Raw genomic sequence first — 16,872 nt, forward strand, 5'->3', positions numbered from 1 at the left:
AAGCTGGTGCCTGCAGAGGCACGTGAGCAGGCTTTGGCTGTGCAAAGGCAAGAGAAGTGTTGAATAACTTAACCTTTTTTAATCCTTTATCTCTGGATTGTCTCCCTTGTCCATCAACAGAAATTCTCTGAAATGCCTCTTGAAACTGGTGTACCTGTAGGATCCTTTACTGCTACCCTCAAAGTCCTTTGCTAGGCTTTTCCTAGCTTGGCTTTTATTTCTAAGTACCTGATAATGTTTTATGATTCTCTTTTGTTACTTCTCCTTGTTTCTGTCTCTCCTACACTCATTTTTAGTTTGTCAAGAAGCTTAATCCAACACATCTTCTACTGAAATGTCCTGTCGTCTTCCACAATAGGCTGGTTTATTTTACCAGCTTGTAAGTTACTACTTTATTTCTTGTGGAATTTATCTGCTCTGGTTTCTCTTTGTGTCACTGGGATAGTTTTGTCTTTCTACAGCTAGTCTTTGTTTTTTTTTTTTTTCCAAAGATACTTATAGGGGCTTCTAAAACATTTGCCTAAAAGATTTCCAATTAATGCTGTAAAGACAGAATATGGGTGTACACAGTAGGGAACTGAAGTATACACGATAAAACTAAAAGCAAGAGACATTTACACTGGTATTAGAGCGGTGGGGCACTACAGCTTTTTCAGGTGCACTTGGTGATTACCTTAAATACTTCAAGAATTGTAGAGTCTGAGCAGAACCTTGACAGGATGAAGAAACCATCAGTAGTGTCATTGGCATCAGAACAGACCTGTGTTTCCTCAAGACTCTTCGCATTTCCAGAAAGGAATCGATGCACGCTATTTTATTCATACTAAAGGAGGGGTTATTTAAGTTTAGACTTCATGAAAGCCTGAATTGGTTTTAGATGATATAATTTATTCTTGAAATAGCTGTTTCCTGAGAGCCCAGTTCTTTGTTTTAATACGAAAGGTCACTTTTCCTTGTGGCAGCACCTTCAGCTTTATGGAACGAATCGAGCTTCTGATTTCAGTGATAATATGCCTTACACTGCTTTGGTTAGTCTTTTTTTTTTTTTTTCAATGAGAATCTCCAATATTTCCTTCCCTTCCCCTAAGAAACTCAATTACAGGTTAAGTAATCTGCTTATTCTCAGCACTGCTCATCTCCTACCGCAGCAAGATTAGTAAGCATGAAAGTGACTCCCCTAATGTAGCTATGGAAAGACTGTATCTGCAATTTTTAGGTTGGTTTTTTTTTTTTAGCTTGTCTGTATAGACAGGATTTAAAGTATAGTATCCTTCAGGTCTAAGTCAATGGCTTTGGCTAATTATCAGGAACAGGCGCAGTCCTGCTCTTTTTAACCTTCTGGCGGAGATTCCATATTTCACAAGGAAACAAGGTACTTTAAAGGAATGACAGTCACTCTGCTGGTCCTTGTTTCACTAAAACAAGAAAGCAGAGCAGAAACTGATATTTTTGTCTCACTGGACAGCAAGAGGGAAAAGTGGAAAAGGGGGTTTAGAAAGAACCTCAGGGAATCTTCTCTGCATGGTTATGGAGGTGGCTCTATCAGACGTGAGGGCGTCTTGAAGGCGGGTACCAGCGTCCACCTCTTCATCCCTTCCACTTCATTCCTTAAGCTTTGATCTTGAAGGCGGGTACCAGCGTCATCCCTTCCACTTCATTCCTTAAGCTTTGCCTCTTGTAACTTCTAAAACTTCCAAAAGTTTGGAAGAGAATCTGTGGAGGTGGACTTCAGGACTAGGAAGATGTATCACCGTAAGGTGGCATTTCTTTCTTAAAAGTGTAAAGGCAGAGTACAAAGTATTTAAACACTACGTTTTAAAAACCGTGCACAAGAGAAACCTACTTAAATCACTCTTTAAAAAAAAAAAAAAAGAGGTCTAAGGAGTAGTGAACATGCAAAGACTTAATTTCCTTTTTTAACTACCCTTCTTGTAACAAATCTAGTTTCTTTTCCTTCTAAATGAAAAAGGGTTTTATTTGTTTAGATCGAGCCTCGCTTCTGTGAAAACACATCCTAAGGGTTGAGTTTCTGTTCAGGTGTCATTGCTCTGATAGGGCAAAGTTTCATTCAAAATCTAAGATTTTTCACTTTGAAAACAGGAACTATAAAGACTAATTCGGGTATGTTTACAAAAACCTGCAAGTTGGAATTTTAATGTGTGGCACGATGTGTGTTTCCCTCCTTTTCTCTCCAGGCTTTTGTGGATTACTTCTCCCGAGGCCTCCATGCAGAATACAAGAGCAAGGGCATCATCGTGCAGGTGAGTAGAGTTTGTTGGGTGTTAAGTGTGGTTACCACAGCAACACTTGGTGTCTTGGTAACAAAAAGGCAATCAGCACATTCTCTTATTCATGAATATGTGACGCAGATTAAGGATAAGGATTTCCTTTGATCCCACGAGCAGAGACTCTGAAACAAATGCATCTTTGAAGCAACAAAAAAACTGATGGTGGTAACTCAACCTTTGAGTATAAAATATTCCATAAAACTGTGTGCGACTCTGTAGGATGCATCTTTACACAACTTAATCTCCTGGAATGGCCTTTTGGAGTGCCTTTGTGCAGGGATTCAGTGGGTAACTGCTCAAAAGACTAGAAGTGTAGCAGTGCCTTCCCTGCAGTGTCAGCGAATCAACTGCTGGTGTAAGCACGGTGACAAGGACAAACAAAAGCCTCAAAGACCCTCTGTATGTCATGGACTGACTGAATTTTCTTTAGTACTGGCTTTCCACATCATTAATGAGTCTTGTTATTTAGAATCATGGAACGGTTTGGTTGGAAAGGACCTTAAAGACCATCCAGTTCCAACCCCCCTGCCCTGGGCAGGGACACCTCCCACCAGACCAGGTTGCTCCAAGCCCCATCCAGCCTGGCCTTGAACCCCTCCAGGGATGGGGCAGCCACAGCTTCTCTGGGCAACCTGGGCCAGGCTCTCACCACCCTCACACCAAAGAATTTCTTTTCCATGTCCTTCCTGTGCTGAGGACTCCAGAGCCGGACACAGAGCTCCAGGTGGGGTCTCCCCAGAGCGGAGCAGAGGGGACAGAATCCCCCCCTGGCCCTGCTGGCCACGCTGCTGGGGATGCAGCCCAGGATGGGGTTGTGTTTCTGGGCTGTGAGCCCACGTTGCCGGCTCACGTTGAGCTTCTCACCCACCAACACCCCCAAGTCCTTCTCCTCAGGGCTGCTCTCCAGCCATTCTCCGCCCAACCTGTATTTGTGCCTGGGATTGCCATGTCCCAGGTGCAGGACCTTGCACTTGGCCTGGTTGAACTTCATGAGGTTTGCACGGGCCCATCTCTCAAGCCTGGCCAGGTCCCTCTGGATGGCATCCCTTCCCTCCAGTGTGTGATCCGTGCCACACAGCTTGGTGTCGTTGGCAAACTTGCTGAGGGTGCACTTTATCCCACTGTCCAAGTCTCCACCAAAGATGTTAGATGATTTCCCCCCATTTGTTTACTTCCCTGTTTTTAATTATTTTTGATGGGGCGTAAAAGCAAACCAAGCGCCAGTTTCTCATAACTTCATGTGATTTTGCTTTAACATCACTTCTCATGTACTCTTAGTGTTTGCTTCCAGAATGGGGCTAGCATTTCCAGCTTTGGTTGCAAACAGTGAGTTTTTCATTCCTTATTACAGCTGTTGCTCTCCAGAGCAGCCAGTTTGATAAAGTTGGGATCAGATCTGACCTGTGCTGTGAGGACGGTGGTGTATCTTTTGCAAATTCAGTTAGGGATCTTCTCACAAGCAGGATTGGTCCACATCCATGCCTGTCACACTCTCCTGTGATAGGATTTGTCCTGTGTCTCCTATGGTGGTTCTCAAAACCATAGGACCACCTGTGTCTCCTATGGTGGTTCTCAAAACCATAGGACCACCTGTGTCTCCTATGGTGGTTCTCAAAACCATAGGACCACCTGTGTCTCCTATGGTGGTTCTCAAAATCATGGGACTACCTCTGTCTCCTATGGTGGTTCTCAAAACCATAGGACAACCTGTGTCTCCTATGGTGGTTCTCAAAATCATGGGACTACCTGTGTCTCCTATGGTGGTTCTCAAAATCATGGGACTACCTGTGTCTCCTATGGTGGTTCTCAAAACCGTAGGACCACCTGTGTCTCCTATGGTGGTTCTCAAAACCGTAGGACCACCTGTGTCTCCTATGGTGGTTCTCAAAACCGTAGGACCACCTGTGTCTCCTATGGTGGTTCTCAAACCATAGGACCACCTATGTCTCTTATGGTGGTTCTCAAAACCTCTGAACACCGAAAGCCCTACGAGGAGTAAGGCACAGAGTTGTCTGCCTCGTTTGTGTAAAGTGTGACAACACAACTTTTGTTACTGGCTACAGCCATGGAGAAGTTGTTACCAACTGAACACTGAAAGCCCTACGAGGAGTAAGGCACAGAGTTGTCTGCCTCGTTTGTGTAAAGTGTGACAACACAACTTTTGTTACTGGCTACAGCCATGGAGAAGTTGTTACCAACTTTGGGCTACGTTACCTTATTAATGGGCTAGATTTTTTCTTTTTTCCCCTTTAAAAAAAGGGGGAACACATCACCAGGACATGTTCTGCAGTTTAGTATCGGGTGTTTAGTCCCAGATGTTTAGTGTAATGTCCCCTCCCAGTTCTCCCTCCCCATTGAAATTGAAAAGGTAAATAACCTAATCACTCATGCTTGGCTGAAGTCATTAAACAAAGTACGAATATAGATAGTATGGGAAAGATTTTCTAGCTTTTGGATATGGAAAAGCTGGAAAAAAAAGTTTCCAGTGTCTAATATTTTAACACTATAAACAAAACTATAAACAAATGAAGAATTAAATCTGGCTTTCTATATCCATCATTACGCTTTCTTGCACAAGACATAGCAGGTCGTGGTAAGTTGGCTTTTTGTAACTCCCAGGCTGGCAAAGGGTGCTGAATTCCTGACGGTGTGGCTTTTTTGCCCCTAAATGTAGACAGTGAGTTATGTGGGCCTGATGACCAATAGCTGTCACGGCTTCAATTCGTTATGCTAATTTTATTACAGTCCATGTCCTTGTCGTCTTGTTCCAGCCTAAGTCACTATAAACCACTAATGAATATTACAAGTCCCTTCCTGTGAAGACTAGCTGACGTCTCTTCTTCAAGCCCTTTGGAAGACTGCATCTCCTTCAGATTCTTTGAAGTTCATCTCTCTGACCTTCAGAGATGTAGTGCTTTTTAACCCAGACCTCCACTTCCAGCAGAGATCACCAGTTAAACCAGTTACCTTTTACCATGCTGATATCTCGCTGCGGCAAGAGCAAAAACGTGGTGCAGGTGGTATTTTATTTTCCCCAGTTTCTGAAGTTCAACTTAAGGTAGATCAGTTTTGCTGATTGCCTTCTCTCCGCAAGCTTAGGTTTCATAGTATATAGTGCTTTTATTATACCTTCTGGGAGGTCTGGTTTAGTGATGATGCTCCTTGTTTGTTGTGTGGGTGTCTATTTTTGTCAGTTAGGTTGACGGTTGGACAAGATGATCTTTAAGGTCCCTTCCAACCTAGAAGATTCTGTGATTCTGTGATTCTATTGCACCGTAGACATCTTTAGATTAAAAATGTACTCTTTCTGGCTGATGAGGCCTGCTTAATTTTACAGAAGCAGCACAGTAATAGCAGAGGGTTAAAATTCAGTATGTGCTCACACAGAGAGAAGGAGATAGGGAAAAAGGAAAGATATGAGGAAGAAGACAACGAGGACTTCTCTCAAGGCTCTTTTGGAAAAAAACTCTCCCCGAAAGATTTCTGCAAAGTCTTTTTGAAATTTTTACTTGTTGAATTATGTCTAAAAATATTACTTGGCTCTTCACTCCTTTCTTTTTCTCCCTTTTTTTAACTTAAGTCAGTATTGGCGTTTTCCGCCCCCTACACTTCATTGCCATCCCTAGTAAAAGCGGAACAGCGAAAACTTCCACTACCTGTTTTCTTCTACCATATCCACTATATAAAATATCAGATCATGGAATCGTGGAAGGGTGTGTTTGAAGGGCTCTCTAGGAAGTTTTTGTTGTCTAACTGCTCCTGCATTAGCAGTGGGATTGCTGCTAACACAAGGTCATGGGCTAGTCCTGGCTTTATCCAGGTAAATCTTGGAAGACCTTCAAGGGCAGGGATGCTGTGATCTCTCTGGACAACCTGGTAGTGTTGTTGCACTGCTCTCCTACCAAACTTTTTTTTTTCCTTTAGTGTCCCATCTGAAAGTTCACAGCCAAAATGGACAGTTTTGCCTCTTCGTTATTTTATTTGGCGCTACCAGGAAGAGTTGGGCTCTCATCTTCACAACTGAAAATAACTTGAAATAACTATAGGCAGGCATTGGGTGACCACCAACCTCCTTGTCACCTCCCTGAACGGGCCTGTCTCTCTCCCTGGGTGTTCACAAAAGTGTTCTGTCACCAGATTAATGGCATTACCTTCCTCCAACACTTTTTAGCTTTGCTCTTGAGCTTTTTGTGCAGGTCAGCTTTGGTTGCTGCAATTCTTCCATTTCCCCTTTTGTGCCCCCCACCCTCCCATTCCCCACAGAGAAAGGTAAAGAGGCTTCTTTGAAAACTCCCAAGAGTTCGGGTCTTTTTTTTAAATGCAAGGTAAAACTGGTGATAAAAATGTGTAAGCAATTACCTGCTTAACACCGTCTTCTCTACATGCAGAGTGTTCTACCCTATTACGTGGCAACAAAAATGTCCAAGATCCGCAAACCGACGTTCGATAAACCCAGTCCTGAAACCTACGTCCGAGCGGCCTTGGGCACGGTGGGACTGCAGTCCCAGACCAACGGGTGCCTGCCCCATGCCCTCATGGTAAGTCACCTGAGAAGACATAAGGACCTGGAACCATAGAATGATGATATGGAGTTGGAAGGGAGCTCTGGAGATCATCCAGTCCAACCCCCTGCCACAGCAGGGCCACCCAGAGCAGGTCCCACAGGAACGTGTCCAGGTGGGGTTTGAATGTCTCCAGAGAAGGAGACTCCACCACCTCCCTGGGCAGCCTCTGCCAGGGCTCTGCCACCCTCACAGCAAAGAAGTTCCTCCTCATGTTGAGGTGGAACTTCCTATATTCAAGTTTGTGCCCGTTCCCTCTTGTCCTGTCCCTGGGCACCACTGAAAAAAGCCTGGCCCCATCCTCCTGACACCCACCCTTGAAGGATTTATAGGTGTAACATCTTTTGTATGTGTTTATTAGGGAAGATGAGTAAAGAATAATTTGGAATATTAAATATTTTTTATTCTTTGACTCCTAATCACAACTTGCTAATATTTGTGCGTGCCGGTAACTGTTACTTTTTTCTTTTTAGGGATGGATCTTCTCACTTCTACCTACACCTACTGCCATTAATTTGCTCATGAAAACGAACAAACAAATACGGGCTCGTTATTTGAAAAAAATGAAGGAGAAGTAAGTTGGAGACAACTTGATGTGGGAAGCCTGGGAGTCCCACAGGTTCCCCGCCCACGCTGCAGCACCGCGCGGACCTAACCATCTTCAACATCTTCAATCCTAGGGTGTACTTTCTAACAAGCAAAAACCAGTCTTCGTTTTGAGGATACAGGTGAAACAAGACTGGTGACTTCTAATATCGATTTAAAAAAAAATAGGCTTTATTTGTTTATAGGTATTATGAGGTGGGGAGGGGGGGGAAAGCGCTTCGGACTAAAATTGCACTGTGCTTTAAGAAATACTTACATGGACTTGATCAGACATTGTGCTGTTGAGGAACAGCTTGGTTTATAGCGTCCATCACATCTACGTATTGTGTAGAAAAAAAAAAAACAGGGCAGAAAAATAGTAGTTCTCACACATTTCTGGACGGGTGGGGAGGAGTGGGAAGGGAGCGTATTTATTTCAAGAGGTTACCTAGCACTGTTGACAGAGCATAACTTTTTTTCCCAGTTCAGGTTTTGGGTATTTGGAAGGATTCTGCATCATCAGGCAGCTGATGGGCGCTCCCCTGCTTACGTGATTCAGTGGGATTTTTTTTGGAGGGGGTGGTGGTTATGAACTTTGAGGGAATTGGGCCAAAACCAAAACGGAGTGAGTGTAACCACTCATCTATAAATATATACATAAAATAACATCGCACAAATGATTTCAATTCCTGGTTCTGAAAGAATGGATTCTAACTTTTCAGTAATATGTAATCTTTACGATTTGTAATAACATTTTTCAAAGTTCAGTGCCTGCTCTTTGTCATAGGTGGTGATAACACACAATGTAGATAAATGTCACGAGTTACGCCGTTCCGTGCTGGTTGGTACGTTAAAGATTATGGGCACTTTAAATGCAGAGCTTGAAATGAGTTACGCTCCTCGTTAGCGTCGAGGGTTGAAATTCGTTTTGAAGTACGTATCAGTCTGTCTTTTTGGTGAGGCCCTTCGAAACGCGAACCCTGAATATTTGAAGACAGCTTTTAAAAATGAGAAGCAGTGAACTTCTTTAGAGGTAGAACGTTCTTAATTTAATTGGGTTTGACTGATTTGTTTTGTGTTTTTTTTCCAAAACGGTGTGCTGTAGTGAGGCTGAAGTTACCCAGCTCCAGGCGATCAGAGAAGCCTGCACTGCTGTTGTCTGTATTTACCTACACTTGCAATAAAGATTTTGGTCTCTAACATTTCTTTCTATAACATAAAATATACTGAAACTTCCAAGGTGAATCAAATTGCAAGCAGCTTGCCAGTACTTTCTGTGGCAACTTTCTGTGGTTGAAGAGTGGAGGTTGTTTTCTGTCCTTGAAAGAATTTCAAGCTCTGATTTTGAAGTAAAGTTATGTTGTACCGAGACGTGATTTGGGGCTAACATTTCTGTACATTGCAAAAAAAAAACCAAACAACCTGAATACCGATGCAATGGTGCTGATCAAATCTGAGTTTTCTTAATTTTTTGGAACAGGAAAGGTGAAGTCAGTGGTATTAGTTCTGTAAGAGAACATTGAATTGGTTGGCTCTGGGTCTGACGTGGAAGCATTGGACTAAACAATCTGTATGGTGGACTTTGTAAAACAAATAAAATGGAATTTACTCTGAATCTTTAATGTCTTGTTTGTTGTTTTTTTTTCCTTAAAATGTTTGCCTGTGCATTTAAATGCCTGATTGTCTTGTAGCGTATATAATAATGCAGTGAAAATGGCTGTACTTTTACACGCCAAACCCAAAGCTTTTATAAATCTGTTTTCCTGGCTGTTACCTATTTTACGGTGCTGCTCTTCTAAAAATCCCTGGGACACAAAATGAACTGTTAATTAGAACTATTAATTAAGCTATGGATAAGAAAGAGTTATTTCCAAATAACAATTTTCTATCTATTGAAGGTGTTTGGAAAAGGAATGGCACACCTACCTGTCTGGCACTGAAGCAGTGGTGCCCGGGCAAGGCTGGACCTGGCAGGGGAGCTGCTGGAGCCTGTGGTGATGTCCTCGCTGTCCTGTGTGTGGTGCTAGAAGGCTGCACTTGGGCTTCCTGCTTCCTCTGAGGTCTTTTTTATTTTCCGAACTGCAACAGGGAATCGCTTTCTACCTGAAATTGCCTTGACTTTGATTTTTTTGAAGGTCTGTTCACCGCAGCGATTGAGGTGATGAGCGTCTACAATAGCTTCCGATATGAAACGTCTGTGAAGCGTCCTGGGCACGCGACAGAATACAGGAGGGGCTTTACTTGTGGTGCTGTTACTGTCTCTTTGCAACTCTGCTCCGAAGCCTGTTTTTGTCACGGATGCAGCGCAAGAGGGGTGGGAGGTCATGGTCCCCCTCTGCTCTGCCCTGGTGAGGCTCCATCTGGAGAAGTGGGTCCCGTTCTGGGCTCACCGGTTCAAGAAAAACAAGGAACTACTAGAGGGCTGTGAAGATGATGAGGGACTGGAGCATCTTTCTGATGAGGAAATGCTGAGAGACCTGGGGCTGCTCAGCCTGGAGAGGAGAAGACTGAGGGGGATCTCATCAATGCTGAACAACATCTACAGGACAGGTTGTCAAGAGGATGGGGTCAGGCTCTTCTCAGTGGTGCCCGGTGACAGGACGAGAGGAAATGGGCACAAACTGGAACAGGTGAAATTCCATCTGAACACACGGAGGAACTTCTTTGCTGTGAGGGTGGCAGAGCCCTGGAAGAGGCTACCCAGGGAGGTGGTGGAGTCTCCTTCTCTGGAGACATTCAAACCCCCCTGGACACGTTCCTGTGGGACCTGCTCTGGGTGGACCTGCTGTGGCAGGGGGTTGGACTGGATGATCTCCAGAAGTCCCTTCCAACCAACTCCATCTGGAGTGAGCTTTCACTGCCTTGTTTCAATGTGAAGAACAGCACCAGAGTTGAGCACCGTCTGCCCTTCGCTTCCCTGCCCGGCGCAGGCCTGTTCCCCATGGCCGGCCTCATGCTCCCATGGAGGAGGGAAACCACCACAGCCAGGCGCCGTGGCAAGGCCTCAGGGAGCCGCTCACCTCGCCCAGGAATGGCGTGGGGCCGAAGGAGCTCTGTGAGGCGCCTGCAGGTAAGGCCCAGCTCCCTCCGGCATCCCCCCGGGGTGGCGTCATGAGCCCTGCCTGGTGCCGGGGGCTGAGGGGGCCAATTCTTCTTTCCCTCCTTAGTTATAACTTTATGAATCTATTCTGCCTCTTTCCCCACCCGGGGAAACACAGATGTAACTTAAGCAGCTCCTTAAAAGCAGCCTCCTTGTGAGAACTGCCACCTTCTGACAGAAAATTCTTCCACTGCAACGGCGCCATGAGCCCTGCCCGGTGCCTGGGCCTGGAGGGGGCTGAGGGGGGCAATTATCATAGAATCATAGAATTGCCCAGGCTGGAAGGCACCTACAACGGTCATCTAGTCCGACCCCCCCGCAGTCAGCAGGGACACCCCCAACTAGACCAGGTTGCCCAGAGCCTCGTCGAGCCTCTCCTTGAATATCTCCAGGGATGGGGCCTCAACCACCTCCCTGGGCAACCTGTTCCAGTGCTCCACCACCCTCACAGTAAAGAACCACCCGGGGGGGGAAGACAGGCTCGGCCCGGTGCCTGGGCACCTCGGCCGCCGAGCCGAGCGGAACGGAACCCCCGGGGCGCCCCGGCGGCGCTGAGGCGGCGGCATGACGGAGAGGCGACAGCGGGCCCGGGTGCAGGGCGGCTGGGCTGGCGCCCCGGCGGGACGGCTGGCGGGCAGGGCCCCGCTCCCAGGTAAGGCCTAGGGGAGCGGCGGCGGCTCCCGAGCCCTGGCGGGCGGGTGGCCGGGGTTTGCCGGGTCCCTTCTGTCTGGGCCGCGGCGTGGTGGAGAGACCGGGGCTGGTGAGGCCTGGGCCCGGAGGGAGCGGTGGGGCTGCCCTGGCCTGGTCAGGCCCCTGAGGGGAGAGGGGGGCTGCTCTTGGCCTCGTCAGGCCCCTGAGGGGAGAGGGGGGGCTGTCCTGGCCTCGTCAGGCCCCTGAGGGGAGAGGGGTTCTTCTTTCCCTCCTTAGTTATGACTTTATGAATCTATTCTGCCGCTTTCCCCACCCGGGGAAACACAGATGTAACTTAAGCAGCTCCTTAAAAGCAGCCTCCTTGTGAGAACTGCCACCTTCTGACAGAAAATTCTTCCACTGCAACCTTGTGTGGGGCCCGGTGGAGCCTCCGCCCCCTCAGGGCCGCGGCCGGGCGGGCCCGCCTACACCCGGGGAGGGAAGACAGGCTCGGCCCGGTGCCTGGGCACCTCGGCCGCCGAGCCGAGCGGAACGGAACCCCCGGGGCGCCCCGGCGGCGCTGAGGCGGCGGCATGACGGAGAGGCGACAGCGGGCCCGGGTGCAGGGCGGCTGGGCTGGCGCCCCGGCGGGACGGCTGGCGGGCAGGGCCCCGCTCCCAGGTAAGGCCTAGGGGAGCGGCGGCGGCTCCCGAGCCCTGGCGGGCGGGTGGCCGGGGTTTGCCGGGTCCCTTCTGTCTGGGCCGCGGCGTGGTGGAGAGACCGGGGCTGGTGAGGCCTGGGCCCGGAGGGAGCGGTGGGGCTGCCCTGGCCTGGTCAGGCCCCTGAGGGGAGAGGGGGGCTGCTCTTGGCCTCGTCAGGCCCCTGAGGGGAGAGGGGGGGCTGTCCTGGCCTCGTCAGGCCCCTGAGGGGAGAGGGGGGGTGCCCTTGGCCTGGTCAGGCCCCTGAGGGGAACCGGGGGGCTGTCCTGGCCTCGTCAGCCCCCTGAGGGGAGCCGGGGGGCTGCCCTGGCCTTGAGGGTGGGGAAAACTGCTGCCCTAACTGGGCCTAATGTGGGCCGAGGCGAAAAATAACCGGCCGAGCTTTAGAAGCCGGTAGAGTGCTCCCCATCTGGAGCACCGGGTCCAGGTCTGGGCTCCCCAGTTCCAAAAGAACAGGGAACTGCTGGAGAGGGTACAGCAGAGATGATGAGGGGCCTGGAGCATCTCCCTTACGAGGAGAGGCTGAGGGACTTGAGTCCTTTTAGTCTGGAGAAGACTGAGGGGGATCTGATCAACACCTATAAATACCTCAAGGGTGGGTGTCAGGAGGATGGGGCCAATTTTCTTTCAGTGGTGCCCAGGGACAGGACAAGAGGAAATGGGCACAAACTTGAATGTAAGAAGTTCCACCTCAACATGAGGAGGAACTTCTTTGCTGTGAGGGTGGCAGAGCCCTGGCAGAGGCTGCCCAGGGAGGTGGTGGAGTCTCCTTCTCTGGAGACATTCCAACCCCACCTGGACACGTTCCTGTGGGACCTGCTCTGGGTGGCCCTGCTCTGGCAGGGGGTTGGACTGGATGATCTCCAGAGGTCCCTTCCAACCCCATAGCATTCTGTGAGGGGTGCAGTTGGAAGTTAGCATGAGTTTCTTTTCTGAGCAGCTTGTGTGTACCTGCAGCAAATGTGGAACCATGAGGATGTGTCTCCTTGGTTGCATTTTGTGTGACACACAGCCTTGAGCGGTGTTCCGGCTTTTCCACGTAACTAACGTTCAGGTGTTCAGAACCAGTTTTTCAGTAAGATTTTTACATATGCCACAGGGATCTTGTAGCAATTTTGGACATTGAACACAGCTGCATATGTGCATAGATGTGTTTGTAATGTCCACACCTAAGTAAGCGTTCTACTCATCTTTGGGCAAGTTGAATGAGACAGCTTTTGGTGACTTTTAGTCACTTTTTATTCATAAAACTTATCCCATGTCTTCCTTTCTCTTTTCACAGTGAAAATATTGCAGAATAAAGGCTGCTAGTTGAAAGGGCTGGAGTTAATGTCACTGTTTTGTGTCAAAGATTTAAACCAGAGAGTGCAGTGGCAGGAGATGTCAGTGTGGGTTTCCAGTCCTGCAAGAAGGACTGGTTTATTTCGTGAATGTGGTCAAACCCACCATTTTTTAAACTCTCTTTCAGGCCCATTTTAAAGCCTTTTTAATCCATAAATAAAACACTTGAAGTGATATGCCGGAGTTGCTCTTCCATACTTTCTCATTAGTTTCAAAATCTTCTTATAATAGAAGGATGTTTCTCAGAGAAATGTCTTTTTTTTCCTTAAAAAAATTGTAGAAGGAAGCAGTTTAGCTGCTTGGGCAAATTTCTGCTGGCATGTGATAGGCGTTTGTGGTAGAATGGAAAGGTTCTAGATGTTATCTTTTTTGATAAATGATGTCTTCATTTTTGTTTGTCTACGAATAACTAATATATTTTTTTAAATTCCAGTTTCTGTGCAGTTTTACCTCTGATGTAATGTAGGTTTGCCTGTTCCCCAGATTCTCTGCCAAGCAGAGGAGAATACTTCAAAGAAAGATTCCATAAGTTCTTCCAAACTGTAATTTTTATATGGTGAAATTCTATTTAGTGTGATTATTTTTTAATTATTTTTTTCTTCTTTGCTTTAGCACCTAAGGCACCTGTGGCCACCAGCCTTGCCCCTGCATGTGCCAGACCAGCTTGGATGAAGAAAGATCAGCCTCACACTCAAAAGCAATTTGTCTTTGAAAAGCCATCAGAGGTAAAAATTACACGGTAACGAGCAGAATGTCATCTTTTATTAAACCTCAAATGACAAAAGTTATCGGACTTTGAGATTATAGTCTCATGTTTAAAAACAAATTAAAAACTGAGCTGAACTTTGGGCTTTTACCAAGCAGTGTGCAACTGTCTTGCATCAGAAAATGATGGTCCCTCTGTTTAGCCTCACATTTTTCGTTACATACCTGTTCATAAATAGTTTTTTTTTTCAGAAAGCCAAAAGAATATTTTGTCCTAACTATTCAGAATAATGTAGTGTCCCAAGCATGATTTGAGCTCTGTTGTTTCCCCTCAGTTGTCTCATTTGTTACAGGAGAAGAGCATGGGATTTGTTTTATAGACTTTATGTACTGTCAGCAGATGAAGAACATTGTGCTCTGTGCAGTGGGAGGGCAGTTCCTTGCTTGGGGAAAAAAACCCAACCAGCTATTGAAGGCTTCTTTCTGAGCCAGAAGCCTTTGAAAGGCTATCTTCTTGGCATGGAAAGACTGGAGATGGCCTGGGAAGGTTCTCCTTTCTCTGTGGCAGAGCCCTGGTATCTATATATTACTATATTTTGACCCTCTTGCTTGCTCAGCTCAGTACCTCCTTGTATGTCAGTGTTGCCCTGAGCTCAGAGAAGAGAAGCATAAATGTCTGAGACAACCAGAATGATAATCTAGGCTGGATTAAACTATTCTGTCTGTGGTTTGTTTTAACAAAAACCAGCTATCTCAAGCTGTGCAGACAATTTTTAAAGTGTCCACTCTTGCTACGTCTGCTCTGTGTTGTGTTTTGCTTGTTATCTGGGGCCTGGGATTTGTTCAGCCCTCCTACAATTGCTGTAGATTTTTACTTCCAAGTATAAGGATGAGATTTTTTTTTTTTTTGTTGCAGCTGATAAATAGCAAGTATTGTAATAATCCAAATAATTTAGAAATGAATGTCCATTAGGGGGCAGTTGATTGTTTAAAAACTGCCTGCAGTGTTAGCTGCCTTTGAGGGTTTCTGGGACGTGGAGAGAGTGGGTGGGTTGTTACTGCTTACTAGTTGTCCAGAAGTATGTTTTTCTCGCTGTCATAACAGTCTACAGCTATGTAGAGTTGTCACTAGAGATGGTAATTAGTTCTGTTTGACTAGAGCATGACATTAAATGTTTAATATTCACCATGTTACCTTATTACCTTTCAGGTAGAGCGCAAAGTTCCCGAGGCAGGTGTGATAGAGTGAGTATACTCCTGATTTAACTGTCCTTCCTGAGGTTTTCCAGTCTTGTTGGTCAGAGGGAATTTGCTGAAAGAGAGTTCCTTCTCCACTTTGGAAGAAAATTCAGTACAAAATGTGGACTTTCAGCCCTTTTATCGTGAACTGAATTTATAACCAGGAGAGTCCAAATCTCTGTTGACCGGTTTCTGTAGCTTTGGTGAGGCTGTATAAGCCAGGAAGAACAAATAATGGGATGTTCTGGATCAACAAAACTGAAAATATGCCTCCTTTGGTTAGCGATGTACGTTTTCCTACAACAATCCCTGTGTAAATTATGCTGGAAATTGCTTACTGTTATTCAAGAATATAGCTGGTGTGGCAACTCGGGCAGCGTTCCCTGTGAAGGTTTGGAAGAGGAGCTGGTACCAAGCGTCAGAGTGGAGCTCCATGCTCCTGTGCTGGAGATCCACTCACCCTTTGGGTTGAAACGGGGATCTTTTCAGAATGACCTTGGCATGAAATGTGGCGAGGTGTGGTGGCCTACGGTGAAGTTGCAGATTTTTGAAAATTAAATTTGCTTCAGGCTGGTAGATGGTTTTATGTTGGTGCTCGGTGGGTGTTTGTCCGGAGTGGGCATAATTCAGCTGAGATGTTCAGCTGCTGGAGTGGTGGTGAGCGGTTCGTTGAGTAGAACTGCTTTGTGAGAAGTGTTTCTGTCAAGGGTCATGAAAAATACTGCTGGAAATGGTTGCAGAATTTCCCAGAAGCATTTACAGGTTCTAACAGTTTTGTTTATGTTTTAACTGTCCGTTTCAGCGTGAATGATCCAGCCATATGTTCTTTGCATATTGTTTACGATTGGTAGTAATAACATAGTATCTAGGTGTTAAGTAAATTCAGTGCCTTAAAAGCCTTCTAAAGGCTCACTGGCCTTTTGTTTGTTACATTTATTTACAAATCAAAAAAAATACAGAGGAAACAAACCGGAAATGCCATTCTCACCCCAACAGTGTGCTGTAGGTAACACAGTACAGTTTATGCTCTGCATATGCACTAGGGAAGAGCTCAGAAGTTCCTGTGTATTTAACTTTCTTAAATACAGGCTGGTGCAACTAAGGGTGTGTGATCACCTCGTGAGCTGGTGAAGGGTTTTGAGGGAGAAGCAATGCTGGAGAGAGATGAACTCCTGGAGTGCTCTAGGCTGTATAAAGTTTGGATCTAGCTTAGGAGAAAATGAGATGGTAGGTGAAGCCAGCAGTTCATACAAGAGTAAATAATACTTTCTGACAATGCAGCTCATGACAGGGAAGAACCATTTTCCCTCTGTACCAGCTGCAATAGTTAAAATACTGCTCAGTTGCCTCTAACTCAGTTTCTCTGTGTCACTCACAGATGAACACTTGGCTGTTAGTAGAATTGTGGTATCGGTCATCTCACTGAGGACTGGGTTTTGCATCTTCACACTCTTTGTATACCTGTAAACGCAAACATAGTGGTCAGGGAGCAGCCTAGTAGGGCTGGCTCCTTTAGATTCACTGAATTTCACTGAATTTTTAGAGTTGGAAGGGACCATAGAGATCATCTAGTCCAACTCCCCTGCTGAAGCAGGATTGCCTAGAGCTTGTCAGAGCATGTTACTCAGGAGCATCCAGGCGGGGCTTGAAGATCTCCAGAGAAGGGGACTCCACACCCTCCCTGGGCAGCCTCTTCCAGGGCT

At 46.4% G+C, this 16,872-nt stretch overlaps 2 protein-coding genes across 2 annotated transcripts in view; both read left to right on the forward strand.

The window, feature by feature from the left end:
• The window catches only part of HSD17B12 (hydroxysteroid (17-beta) dehydrogenase 12), an 82,316-nt gene extending 73,266 nt beyond the window's left edge, over positions 1 to 9,050 (forward strand). Inside the window, exons 8-10 of the mRNA XM_014962603.1 lie at positions 2,196 to 2,261; positions 6,677 to 6,826; positions 7,324 to 9,050. Of these exons, the coding sequence (XP_014818089.1) occupies positions 2,196 to 2,261; positions 6,677 to 6,826; positions 7,324 to 7,428 (321 nt within the window). The 3' untranslated portion in view covers positions 7,429 to 9,050. The remainder of the gene's footprint in view (positions 1 to 2,195; positions 2,262 to 6,676; positions 6,827 to 7,323) is intronic.
• Positions 9,051 to 11,726: 2,676 nt separating this feature from the next.
• ALKBH3 (alkB homolog 3, alpha-ketoglutarate-dependent dioxygenase) overlaps positions 11,727 to 16,872 on the forward strand; it is a 28,480-nt gene continuing 23,334 nt past the window's right edge. Inside the window, exons 1-3 of the mRNA XM_014962602.1 lie at positions 11,727 to 11,846; positions 13,838 to 13,950; positions 15,141 to 15,175. Of these exons, the coding sequence (XP_014818088.1) occupies positions 11,759 to 11,846; positions 13,838 to 13,950; positions 15,141 to 15,175 (236 nt within the window). The 5' untranslated portion in view covers positions 11,727 to 11,758. The remainder of the gene's footprint in view (positions 11,847 to 13,837; positions 13,951 to 15,140; positions 15,176 to 16,872) is intronic.

This window comes from Calidris pugnax, unplaced genomic scaffold (assembly GCF_001431845.1).
Source record: "Calidris pugnax isolate Ruff unplaced genomic scaffold, ASM143184v1 scaffold556, whole genome shotgun sequence".
Classification (NCBI taxonomy): domain Eukaryota; kingdom Metazoa; phylum Chordata; class Aves; order Charadriiformes; family Scolopacidae; genus Calidris; species Calidris pugnax.